This window comes from Anabrus simplex, chromosome 6 (genome assembly GCF_040414725.1).
Source record: "Anabrus simplex isolate iqAnaSimp1 chromosome 6, ASM4041472v1, whole genome shotgun sequence".
Classification (NCBI taxonomy): domain Eukaryota; kingdom Metazoa; phylum Arthropoda; class Insecta; order Orthoptera; family Tettigoniidae; genus Anabrus; species Anabrus simplex.
In genome coordinates, this window is record NC_090270.1 from 197,167,318 (window position 1) to 197,180,874 (window position 13,557).

A 13,557-nucleotide genomic window follows, 5' to 3' on the forward strand; every position below is an offset into this window, starting at 1 on the left:
AATTGGTATCACATTGTAGAAAGTCCCATTACAACATGGGTTCTACTTCTATAATGTAAATTCCTCATCACCCCTTGTCATTGTACATACGGTATTCATGTAATTATAACTCCCAAGTTGGTGTCTTATTATAAACAGCCCCTATGACATATGTTCTACATACTGTATATGTGAAAACTCTTATCTCACATCATTGTATATATCATCACTTGAATTCACCAGTCGCAAATCGTAATTTGTAAATAGTAAATGAAACGTTGTAAAAGTCTGATACAATAATTGTAAAAGACCCAAGATGTAAATAAAGCACGCAGCCAGAGAAAAATTCCCCCCACCTCCTGCACCATGCCACGATTAACATGAACACAGGCATGTGAAATAAGGAACAACTATTAATGCAAAACATTCCTACATAATAACAGTGTTCCTCAAATATATTTGTGAATGAGTCTTTGTACAGAGTTTTCAATCATATTCACAAGTAAACAGGAATCGGCCTACGAATTTTTGGTGTTAAGGTAGCAATCCACGATGTCTGTGTAGGATGGCCACGCTTCTTGACATTAATTTCACGGAACAGTGTACTCTTCGCCCTTAAAAATAAAAAATAATGTCCATTTTACAACATGTTTATGAAACATATCGTATTACTAATTTAATATTAATTCGATATTCTGTGCCGGCTCCCCTAAATAATAATATCAATTATTATTATTTAATTAAAGTAATTATTTTTCTAATATTTTTTACATTCTGGTTAATAGCTACATTGAAGTGCATACCCGATTACACCGGCGTTTACGTTTAGCCCTTTTACTCAACTCCGGTGTTTGCTGCCGCCATCGACGCCTTCCATTCTTAGCAGGTGAGATGGATACCTCTCTAACAACGGGAGCTAAGTCTTCATCCTTGCAGAAGAATAAAGAATTAAAAATTCATAGCATGAACCTATGAAACTACACTGAACAATACAGCAGTTTAACAGCTATATGATGGCAAGCCACAATAACCCCTATGGAAGTCACCTAATGATGCCCATCTTAGTCCAACAGTCGTTTATGGTTACTTGGCTCCATATAAATATCTTAGAAATAATAACATACTTCCATTAAATATTACCTTTATCTCACAGTACTACATGCACTGCATTGTCATGATAAGCCACATTGTCACATGCTATAATATGGCATACCACATAATAACATTTTGTTGATGCTTACATCTGATGTTGATGAGATATTTCATGGATTTGGCTGATAATCCACATCTACAACACTGTCATCGCACGAGGATTCACTCTCAAGACAATCGGCTTCCGTCTCGGTTCCAAAATGCATTTTTTCATCGAAACAACAGCTCACACTGTTTCCTCTGCAAGACGCCATCTTGCTGTGGCTTACCATACTAAACCACAAAAATGATATGCTGTGTCTTGGTGCAATACATAAGAACAGAGCGTGTGCTGCCATCTCTTGGTTTCTTCAAATACCACTCCTCCAGTGGCTTGCCATCCTCTAGCGGATACAAAATGCATACAAATCTCAATATTGCTCAATGTGTGGCTTACCATTATCTAGCCCCGAGCACCTCATTTAACATCTTCAATCCGTTTCTATTTTAGTACTGTTGTTAGTCAACAGTTGATTCCACTCATAGCTCGGCGTTTCACCTATTGGCAGGGATACGACACAGGATAATATGTATATTTCGGTTTAATAAAGGTTTCATTTTCCAGATAAGATGTATGTTTCACTCCAACCATTCCCGAAAAGATAATGTAGGTGTTAAAAATGTTTTCCCTCTAATTATTTTGAGCAGTGTATAAACCTGGTGCCCAAATGGGATAAGAATTTTACGACACGATTCAAGAAATTGTAGACAGCATATTTTTAAGCATTTGCTGGTGCTGAATAAGTCATTACAGTTTTTAATATACGTTTGATTGTCTTCAGGTGATCAAGATGCTGGTTGCTGTAGTGGTCCTCTTTGTGATTTGTTGGGCACCTCTCTTGATCTACAACGTGATCAAGGCGTATGGTTTCATCCCTAACAATGCTCCAGGAACCGCGAAACACGTTGGTACTGCTTTCCACCTCATGGCTTATTTCAACAGGTATGTAAACTTCCTGAAACTAAGAACTTGTTTGTTTACAATTTTAGCGAATGACTCCAGTGAAACAGGTTTGAAGAATATATTGGGTAATAATTGTATGTAAAGTTGGTGCTTGAGGAATGCAACGAAAATATGACTGCCTTCGCTATTCAAACCGGAATCTGCCAGTCTTTAAAAATCTAGTTTCGGAGGACAGTTGAATGGATGCAAACCATAATGGTATAAGTAGCAGTTTGATCATTCAGAGAAAAAGGCATTTAAACATCTTAACATCCATATAAAGCATGCTATTTGTAGTTATACCACCCATTATTAGAGCGCAGAATATTACCGCTATCACTTGTATTTCTTTGCTGGTGAAAGGATACATACTCCTGGAGTTACATCCTGCACTTAACTCATTTTTTTAAGAAAATGTCACTTATACCGTTATGGTTTTCATCCATTCAGTTAGTCCTTCCATTTATGACGACCTGTTAACACTTAAGTGTTGGCCATTGGCCATAGAATTATCCTGTACATTACCAGCTCTTGTACCCGTCGTTGGCTGTTCAGTATTTGACGTGACAGTGTCTATAAAATCAGGCTAGCTATACAGTATATATATATATATATATATATATATATATATATATATATATATATATATATTTATTTATTTATTTATTTATTCTAACCTTAGCATAAGGAAATCACATGCTAACATTAGGGCCTTCAGCTCCGAAACTAAACATTAAATCCGATCCGAATCATTCAGGAAGTATTTCATTGAAAATTTGAAACGTAAGAGGAAATATGACACACAGTCTGTCTCAGTAAAATACATGGAGATTTGGAGATGATTTGGTTTCTGAGTAGTAACACCGCAACTAAAACATATGTAGATGATTAGAATGCCTGGTGGTGGTGGTGGTGGTGCACCTAGGTAATCACCCTCTCTGAACAAATTAAGCGGAAAAATACATTTATAATACAACAAAATTATTTATTCGACGAAAGGATTTCGAAAACAAGTACAAAATAAAACAAAACGAATTGTAATGAGCCAAAAAGTCCACTAACGAATCAAAAGAGAACGTGAGTTCCCTGAGCAAAGGAACACTTGCAATTTAAGTACTCTTGATTGATGCGCTGTCGCACATAAAGCGGATGATATCAGCAGGAGTCGCGTCATCGGCTAGTATGCGTTCGAGTGCTTCCTGCAGGCCGAGGCTCCGTCTTAGGCCAGAGAGATCGAAGCACTCTGTCAGAATGTAGGCCACGTTGAAGTCGGAACGACAAGAACACACTGAGGGCTCTTCCCTCTTTAGGAGATAAGTGTGCGTAGATCGTCCATGACCTATCCTCAACCTACACAATACTATGCCCTATATCCATGAAGACCGGAAAGAATACCGCCACACAGTAATTGTCTTCTTAATTATTGTCAGCTTGTTTGGAGTTCGGATAGCTATGCCAAGTTGGTTCGACGTAGCTGAGAACAAATACCTTTAGCAGGTACTGCACCCTTGCTTACCGATTGTCAATCTGCCTCTGGCTCTTGTAAATGTAGACTCTTCTGTTCTCAGTGCTTCCGGGTTTTTCAGTCACTTGTTGATATGAATCGGTTGGTTGTATAAGGAAATCTAATAATTAATTGAAATAATATTCAAGAAATATGCTTAAATGGATTTAGTATTCATTTTTTAATAAGTTCAATAGATGTGAGTCATAAAATAAATAAATTGTCATTAACGAAACAGCTGACAGAAATTTGTCAAAAATGTGGATAAAATGAGGACCACAAAAATATCGGTTCTGTTATTACCGGTACTGTATTGATTCAAGTTAACGTAAATTGCCATTGCCAGAATAGAACTCAATAATAATAAAAAATGAAAAGATAAAAACCTTGAAAATTACTACCGAATTACATGTAACGCCGTTGGTTGATTCTCTTGGTCCGTGAAGATTCAGTTTCCACAACTGAACTCCGAATTTTCCTTTAACTAAGGTTATCCACCGATTATAAAATACCACGTAGGATATCATCAGCCACCGAATGGTCCTTTAATTGAATCGAAACAAACTCCGGTTGTATTTGAGCCGATTATTTATGCATAAAAAGCGAATTTATTTCACACCTTAACTTTCTCCTTGGCAAAGCATGGTGTTCCGAAATTCAGTATTATCAATAGCTAACCACTCTGTAAAAATATACGCTCACACCGTGTTGTGTCACAACCTGACACCCGGCATTTATAATACTTTGATAATTAATTATTTTAAATTATGTAGAATACTGTTCCACTGAACTGAAAATTTAGAAAATAAAAATCCTTGAGTTTATATTTAAATTAAAACACAAGTAACGTTCAGGTAATGTAGGTTTATAATAGACTAATTTAAAATGAATAACCAATAAGTACGGATAGACGAAAATTAAAGTTCTCGCTTCACTGAGTAACGATCGGTTTATGAACGATACCAACAAAGAAAAATAAATGAAAAGACTAACCTGAAGTAATGGCGTCATAATAAACATCACCAGATTATCAATAGGAACTAACGCGAACTTATATTAAACAAATGGCGTTCAGCAAAATGTGGAAAACATAGTTCATTACAATAATCTTTACTAATACTGTGGTAGGAAACAAAAGTGATACACCTCACTCATATAAAATGAAGATTAGTTGTTCGGTTCAGTAATCACCACCATCATCATGACCATTGGAGAAATGTACTACTCAAAATCTATGATCAGTACTATCATAAACAAAATTAAATTATATCTTGAACATTTAACTTCAGTGATCAACACCAATCAAATCAGCTAATGCAATATCATTGCAGACTGAACTGATCGTGTAATCATCAAAAAAGTATTAATTATCACTGGAATAAACTAATCACTGGTCCTTGCAGACTGAACTAATATCGCTAAAACAACTAAGCACTTATCATTGCAGATTGAACCGGGTGTCTAATTTGATTAACAGACATCCATAAAAACAAACTAACTACTTACCATTGCAGACTGAGTTTACTATCTGTCTTGGATAATGATTAACACTAAAAATAAACTGAGAACTGATCATTGCAGACTGATTTGTCCAAAATTAGTAACAGTTATCAGCAGAACTAAACTAACATTGTAAACTAGTGACCTCTCCAGTGCTGGATGTTAATTCATAAAACATGGAATAATGACATGATAAATCATTCTTGCGTCGTTAAGTCTCTTAACCCTACATTATTCCAACATTATTGCAGCAAATTATCGCGTGTGGTCGGCTAACATCTAACCATCCTCATATAAACACATGAGAGTCAAAGCCACACTCACTGTCACACGTAATGATACGAACACTAACAAAATTATACAAATTAAATCTCATAATGAATATAACGAATCCACGAAACCAAAGAAGAATTGGAGCAATTCGATAACTAAAGAAAATCCCAAATAGTTATTCCAATATTAAAAAAACTCATTTTCTTCCCAGTCACAGCTATTGTCCTCAATAAATGTCGCAGCTTTAATTTAATTTAATTTTATTTTATTTTATTTTAATCCCAAAACGACAGTGCTACGTTTAAAGAACGCTACAATGTAATATTAAAATTTCCTGTATATCTCCTACGAGCTTACGGAATAATATTTCATTTCAGAATCCCAGAGTGTGCTCGCTCCCCTTGCTACGCGAACCACTGACCTGAACACCTATGTCTGATTGCTTGTCTGCGGTAACTTTAATACACTAAAAATCCCCTTGAAACAAGCCATATTTCTCTCGTCCACCTCATGATGGAATCATTCTCCCAATAAATTTCGTCATATGTGAATATCTGAGATCGCATAGTTATGTTGCAATACTCGCTCGAGCCATGAAATACATTTTTCGCTCGGAATCCGAAGCACAGTTATCATAAATGCCACCTCTGGCATCCCACAACATATTTCCACGGGGCATTACTTCTCAGACTTCCGAATCATATCAGGGGGTATTTTTGTCAGCAATGCCTGAATAATTCACACATAAATTACATTCTACCTATTTTCTTATACATATATTTCTGCGATTCAGTTTCTTCACATTCGACTCCATTGGTTTCAAACGCAACTAATCGACCTCAGGTAGTTTCTCAAAAGGTCTTAAATGACCTGTGTTAATTTCACATATTACTCGTACATTCAACATCATGCCTTCTTTATTAAGATTTATTAAACACAGTGTGTACATTACAGAGCTTTACAGGAAGTTGTTGTCCTCAGCGTAAAATCATAATTAGTTTGTCCTTGCTATGCACTCGAGTAAATGGTACTGGTCACATCGTTGTCCACATAGTGTACAGATGCATTGGCCTGATGCTTGGTGAAACCCTCGTTTGATGAAGATTCTCTAGTGGAAGCCATGAACCGCCACTCTCGTATGAACGTGTCGCAGTGAGAAATTCGGTTCCTTCCGTTCGTCTGTATTCATGGCTGGTGTGAGATAAAATTCGTTCTCAGTTTCATTAGCCTTTTCTTCCCTTTCTCTTATATGGGTTTCATATGCAGGTGTTTAAGGCAGGTTGTTCTTTATCACTAACTCTCTGATGAAAAAATCTTTGGCGGCCGGGCGATAGACAAGTCTAGACTTTGCTGTTCGTGAGAGTCTAAAGGCTCTACCTAGATAGGTTACTTTGACTAACTCTTTTCTCCTGAAGTGTGCGAGAGTGAGGTGGGCCCAAATTTGGGTAATTGTGTAACAAGGTTTCGGGGCAATCTTGATGTGAAATAAACTTAAGGCTCGCTCAAGTGATAATTTTTCTAAATTCTTAATTGCAAACTAGCGAATGTACCCGTGCTTCGCTACGGTATTCTACATTGTATTCGAATATCGAAGTAAATAGTGTACATGCAGTAAATAAGATTGTTTTAAAATTGCATGTCTCTTAGCGTTATCCGAGAAAGAGCATGGGGAGGTCCCCGTACGTTGTTTCCAATGTAAAGTGTTTGTTACGGATTTGTGATATAACGGCAGGCTCACTTGCCTACTGGCATTCACAAACGAGTTGGGAAGTTTACATTATAATTGCAGGCCCCATTGCCTACTACGCGGACAGAATCGATTTGGGGAGTTTTCGTTAAAATGGCAGCTCCACTTTCCTACTTCCAGACCGATAACAGTAGAGGAGTTTCTATTATAATGGCAGGCAATTAACCTACTATCACTCGAAATTGAGTTGTGCAGTTATCATTATAATGCCAGGCCCATTTTCCTACTGTCAGCCAGCTTACTGCCAGTCACACCAAGTTGGTGAGTTTCCATCAAAATAGCAGGCCACTATGCCTAATGCCAGTCGCATTTTAGATGAGGACATTTCTTTATAATGGCGGGCACCCTTGCCTACTGCCAAACACAATCGGGTAGGGGAGTTTTAAACAAAACTCCATGCTCACTTGCCTTCTGCAAGTCAAATCGAGAAGGGAAGTATTCATTACAATTGTAGGCCTTCCTTACTAATGACAGTTACACAGGAGTTGGAGAAGGAACCCTTTCCTACTGCCAGTCAAAGTCGGTGTGGGGAGTACTGATTACAATATCAAACCCACCCTTTCTCGATCGCTAAAAATCGACATCAGTGAATATATATAGATCGACATACGAAAGTATATGCGTGTTTACAATATTGAAGACCTTCATTTACAGATTAACTGCTACTAAACGTACGTCATATCGACAAAGGATTATACCATACGACACGCCGGATTTAGTGGCCTAAATGGCTGGTCGTATGATATGTCATCTATTCTTGGGTCAGATTGAGTTAGAAACGTGGAACAGGGTAAAGGTTTTGTAAGATTATCTCACATTACATTACTTTTCCGATAATTATGTGACAGCTACATACATAGCATTTGGCTCACATGGCTACTGGTTGGGCAAATTTTCGTGAAGAGTTTGATGATCCTGTATTTCATATAAGTAACTGAAAGTATGCATTATGCAGGTGAAAATTCCAAATTGACTTAACATCGATTAATAGAGAAAAATCAAACGTAAAAGGGATACAGATAGGGCAAAAAGTCATAAGACCAAGGTTGTAGATCATTCCAAATTGAACGGAGATTGTGCAATCCGTTATGTGATAGGAATTTCCGAAGGTCTGCACCATCATTAAAATTGCCTGCATATTTCGATATTCTTCGGGGATAAAAAGTGAAAAATTTAATGATCTAGGATGTTTTCCGTTCGTTACAGGCTAAAACCTATATTTTTTTTCAAATTTCAATTATCTTCTTTTTCTTCTTGGAGATTATGCCGCAATCTGGATTTTGGGCGAGGCGGGTAAAAATTAGGACTTTCAGGAAACTAAACCAAAAATTATGGAGATGGTCATTATTACCCCTTAAACGGAAAGCTGTACGAAAATTTCGCCAAAATAGTCAGTGTAGAGGCACACAGTCGTTACGATTTGATTTATATAGATAAGGAATCTGCTCCATGTAAAACACCTTTTGGGCTATGTCCGCTGGACTTAACCTGCAAAAGTGACCATTCATGATATCTCCCTTGTTAATCCTCGTGACGAAAAAATGCACATGAAAAAAAAGCTTTAGAGGTGGAATTCCATCACGTTTGGTCGATTTCCAGTCAGGTTGGTCTTGTTCTGTATATATTGTGGAAGAGTAAAATCACCATTTCGGTTCCCTATAAACCGCCAGTCCATTCCGGAATATGAAATGTTATTTACGTTTAAAACCTACCTTTGGACAGGTGGATGCTAAATATAAATTTCTGTTCGAATGTCATCAGTAGTTTTCAAGTTGTAAGGAATACGCTTTACACGCACCCGCTCGTGAGTCATGTCCGATGGGACTTGTACAGAAAAACGGCCCGTTAATGATATCTCCCTCATTAATCCTGGTATCGAAATGATGCACATGAGAAAAAAGGTTTAGAAATTAATTTCTACCAAGGTAGGTAGATTTCCATTAAGTTTGGTTGTGTATATTTTGTGGAAGTGCAAAATCACTGTTTCGGTTTCGTATAAACCCCCAGTCAGTTCAGGGATTTGGAAACAATATTTGCCCTAAAACCTATCAAGGACAGGTGTATTCTAAATATGAGTCTTGGTGGAAATACATCCAGTAGTTTTTAGCACTCGCGTACATACGGCGTAATTAAGGAAGAAAATAATACAGTTAAGAAAGTTGAAAGTAATAGAAAATGGATTTAAACTGAGGACAGCCGGATAACGACAAATATGTAAATGCCAAGTGAATGTATTGGAAAATCAAATGCCCCTCAATAAATTATGCTAGCGTGAGTTATGGATATAATAAAGCGGTAACAGAGGAGAAATTTAGGTCCAGTGATTCTTAGGTAAACAAATAATAAGAAGATGGCTAATGGTGTTATTACTTAATCTATTCGAGGGCGGTTGTAAATTCCAACGATATTCCGCAGATAGGCCGATTGACGCCTCTCTTGCCTTCTACCCAAGGAAAAACCACGAATGTAAAAGCATGATGAGGAAAATGGCAATACGTTACTTCCCTGCTGGCATGCAGTCAGAGACGTTGCCATGGTAACGTGTAGGTTCGTTGTCGGTCTGTCGGTCACTCAATGCAAAGCATGATACCAGCGGAAAATTGTAAATTTCTCCGTCATGTGAAGAGTAAGGTAAATTATGAACAGAACGAAAGTTGTTTATAATGAAGGGACGTTTCACGTACGGTAAACTAAGTTTACAGAAAATCAGTAGTATAAGAGAAAATGGAGGAAAACCATTCTGGTTTTCCTATAAACCCCCGTCTATTCAAGGATTTTAAAATAATATCATATCGAAACCTTCCCCGGGATGAGTATACTCTAAATATGAAGTTTGGTTGAGATCTATCCAGCCGTTTCGAAGTGATGGTGGAAAAACCTTTCAGGTTTTCCTATAAACCCCCCGTCTATTTAAAGATATTAAAATGATATGCATATCGAAACCTTCCTCGAGATAAGTGTACTCTAAATATGAAGTTTGGTTGTGATCTGTCCAGCCGTTTCGACGTGATGGTGGAAAGAACATTCTGGTTTTCCTATAAACCCCCCGTGTATTCAAAGATTTTAAAATGATATGCATATCGAAACCTTCCCCGGGATGAGTATACTCCAAATATGAAGTTTGGTTGAGATCTATCCAGCCGTTTCGACGTGATGGTGGAACAGACAAACAGACAGACAAACAGACAAACAAACAGACACGAAACGTAAAAACCACCGATTCGGTCTTGAATTGACCTAAAACGGATAAATATCTGAAAAATTGCCAAAACAAAAGGAATTACAGACAGCGGACCCCTACAATTTTATTTATATAGATATGGTTTTGATAGCAGTTGTGCATCTCTCTTCTATATGCTTCGTGAACGATTTTCTCGTGACTTGCAGTGTTAGTCCTAGGTATTTGTAAGATTTTATCAGCTATAGTTGACTATTTCCACAATAGAAGATATCGTCTTCGAAATGATTCCCCCTCTCCTGAATTTCGTGACTTTAGTTTTGTTGGTATTGCCGTCTCGTTGACTGCTTTGTGTTCAAGAGTAAAGCATGTTCAGTCCTTTCCTTAGGGCCAGAGTGCTTTTGGAAAGAAGAATCATGTCGTCCGCATAGAGAAGCATTGTGATGTCTTCAGATGCAACTTCATTTACAACGTCGTGGGTAAATATATTGAATAGAAACGGGCTAAGAGGGTCACCTAGGAGGACTCCGTTAATTTGGACCATTGGCCTTGATTTGACTCTTTCTGAGACATTAAACTTCATTATGCTCTCGATTAGTAGCAGCAAATCATTTTGTATACCCTAAATAGTAGTTTTCTTATCAGGATGTCCCGTTTTATATTATCGAAGGCTTTAGTAAAAACTACGAACGCGGAAAATAAATGTCCTTTTATTACCTTGGTCGCATCCTATATGTAGGACAGTACTTTCTCTATGGCTTTTAATGTGGACTAACCGGTTGTAAAACTGTGTTGTTCCTCTGGAATGTGTACCATAGCCTGTGGCTGAATATGTGTTAGAATGATATCTGAGAGAACTTTAAAGGGACCGCATTCGACTGCAATTCCGTGACAAGCGTCGGGGGAGTCTTTCAGTCCTTTTCCTTTGTATAAAATTTGGATTATATATTCTCTCCTCTCTCCGGGGATCTGGTGTTGCTTGATGCACTCGTTGAATAAAGTCGTCCAGATCCCGATAGTAGGTGGTAACTACTTTCCAAATATTGCGTTAGTCAGGTTATAATGTCATGCTGCTTTTCTCCTTTTGCTTCGCAAGAAGATCGACCGAACCTCCTCTGCAGTAACTGTTAGTACAGTGTCCCCTGTACCAACGGTGTACCTCCCTTCATGCAGTTGTAATTGGTTAAATTTCTTGGTAAAGTGTTCTTCCCATACCTCCACTGGGATTTGTGAATTTACCGTACAGCGTATGGATTCCAGAATTTTGTAAGGGGTATTAACCCCTTCCAATATAGTTTCTAGTTCCTTCTTTCTGACGAATTGGAATCTTTTTCCTTTCACTTAAATTCTATACTTTCTTCTTTCCTCTACGTACCCCATCAACGATTCTTGAGATTGGATTTGTCTCCACTTACGTTGTTTGTTTAGTGTCGATCTTCTGTGAATGTAAGTCTCTTCGTCAAACCATGGTTTGCTTACTTTGTTCTGGGATTTCTCTCTGGTTGACATCATAAGCGAAGTTGTAAGCATCTAAGATGCTTTATTTATGTTGCCTCTTTCGATACAAACCATGATTCCTACTTTATTCAGATTTTCATTGAGCTTTATTATATTGATTTGGCATGGAGACCAGCATTGTGCAGTTCTCCTTGGTTTTCTGATGTCTATAATGTACCCGCTCAAAGCCTGAGTCCCAACCAGCATTTATCTCAGGGAGTGTTACGGTCCGAATCTATCGAAACTCATAAACAATAAAAAAATATTTTGAGATATAAGATCTCAAACTAAATGTAAGGGCGCCATCCAATCAGTACTACAGGGTTGAACGGGACACTCTAATCTTTATCTTTAAGGCTCATCATAAAACACACATATTATATATATTCAGATCAAAGGGAAATTATGAAGGCTCCGTCCTAGGAATGGGGACGGATATTTAAACGGTCACCAAGGGTTTACTATTCTACAAGAACAAGAACCTGGAACTGTTTCCTTGCAAATGCTAAAGGAGCATTTTATTTAAGTAAACAAATGAAATTTTATACACAATCAAAATCTGTTGACCCTTGATTTGCCGGTAATTTGGCAAATTATTCCTGAAAAATGATTACATAATATTTATCACTTTTGACCACCCTTCCATTTGGGTGGTGGAACCGTTGATATCTGAAGGTATCAGATTTACCTTCGTTAACACCATGACCCTATTTGATCACGGACCAATTACCTGTTGGCTAAGTAGGCGCGATCACATGGACCATGTTATCGCCTCCACTTTGGTTGAGATGAGACCAACCCGGGAAACTACAAACTCTCCCCGGGTTCCTAACCAAGATATGCTAATCGTTATTTGAAGGAATACGACAAAGGGACTCTAACCTAATGGTCCAGATGTAGGGATTTGCCTTCATTTTACACATATTAACTTAACTTATTATTTACAACCAATTGACATTATTACGTTAATTCGCCAGCTGACTTCCCTAGTATCATCCATCATCATCATCCGAATAATAAGAAAAATAAATAAAATAAAAAATATTTTATTAAATATTATTATTATTATTATTATTATTATTATTATTATTATTATTATTATTATTATTATTATTATTATTATTATTATTATTATTATTATTATTATTATTATTATTATTATTATTATTATGTTTTGTAGAGATCATGATTATCGTAACCCGTAATCATCCTCGGAATAATATTTCAACTTTTCGCGATTTTTATTTTCATCTGAAATAAATAAAAGTAGCTTCTTTGATTATTCTTCTTCTCCTTCTTCAAATATTCTCATCATTATTATTATTATTATTATTATTATTATTATTAGTTAAAAATCTCAAATTTTTCATTTCAACTCCCAACATCATTATTATGTCCAAATTTTAAAAAAAGTAAATTCTTCTTCACAAAAAGTAGTTTTTTATTTTTATTTATTATTATTATTAATTTTTTAAAAAATTTAATTTTGCCTGTTACACGGTAGTCCACTCTTAATATGTTTAACCTCTTTCACAATTTCGATTTATTTTGGCACTAATCAATCCAGATATGATTTACTTGGAATATTATTATTATTATTAATAGTATTATTATTCTTTCGAGAATCTTTATTTTTATTCCCCATCTTTATAATTTAGTCACATACGTTCTCTCCCAAACAGAAATCACCAAGATCCGAATTCACATCGGTCGGGCCATAATAGTGTTCGAACCCGCAACCTTAT

General features: G+C 36.7%; 1 protein-coding gene across 1 annotated transcript in view; it reads left to right on the forward strand.

Annotated features, from left to right (window-relative positions):
- Positions 1-13,557, forward strand: part of LOC136875931 (pyroglutamylated RF-amide peptide receptor-like) — a 223,225-nt gene that overhangs the window by 177,518 nt on the left and 32,150 nt on the right. The window contains exon 6 of the mRNA XM_068228261.1: positions 1,953-2,113. Within this exon, the coding sequence (XP_068084362.1) occupies positions 1,953-2,113 (161 nt within the window). The remainder of the gene's footprint in view (positions 1-1,952; positions 2,114-13,557) is intronic.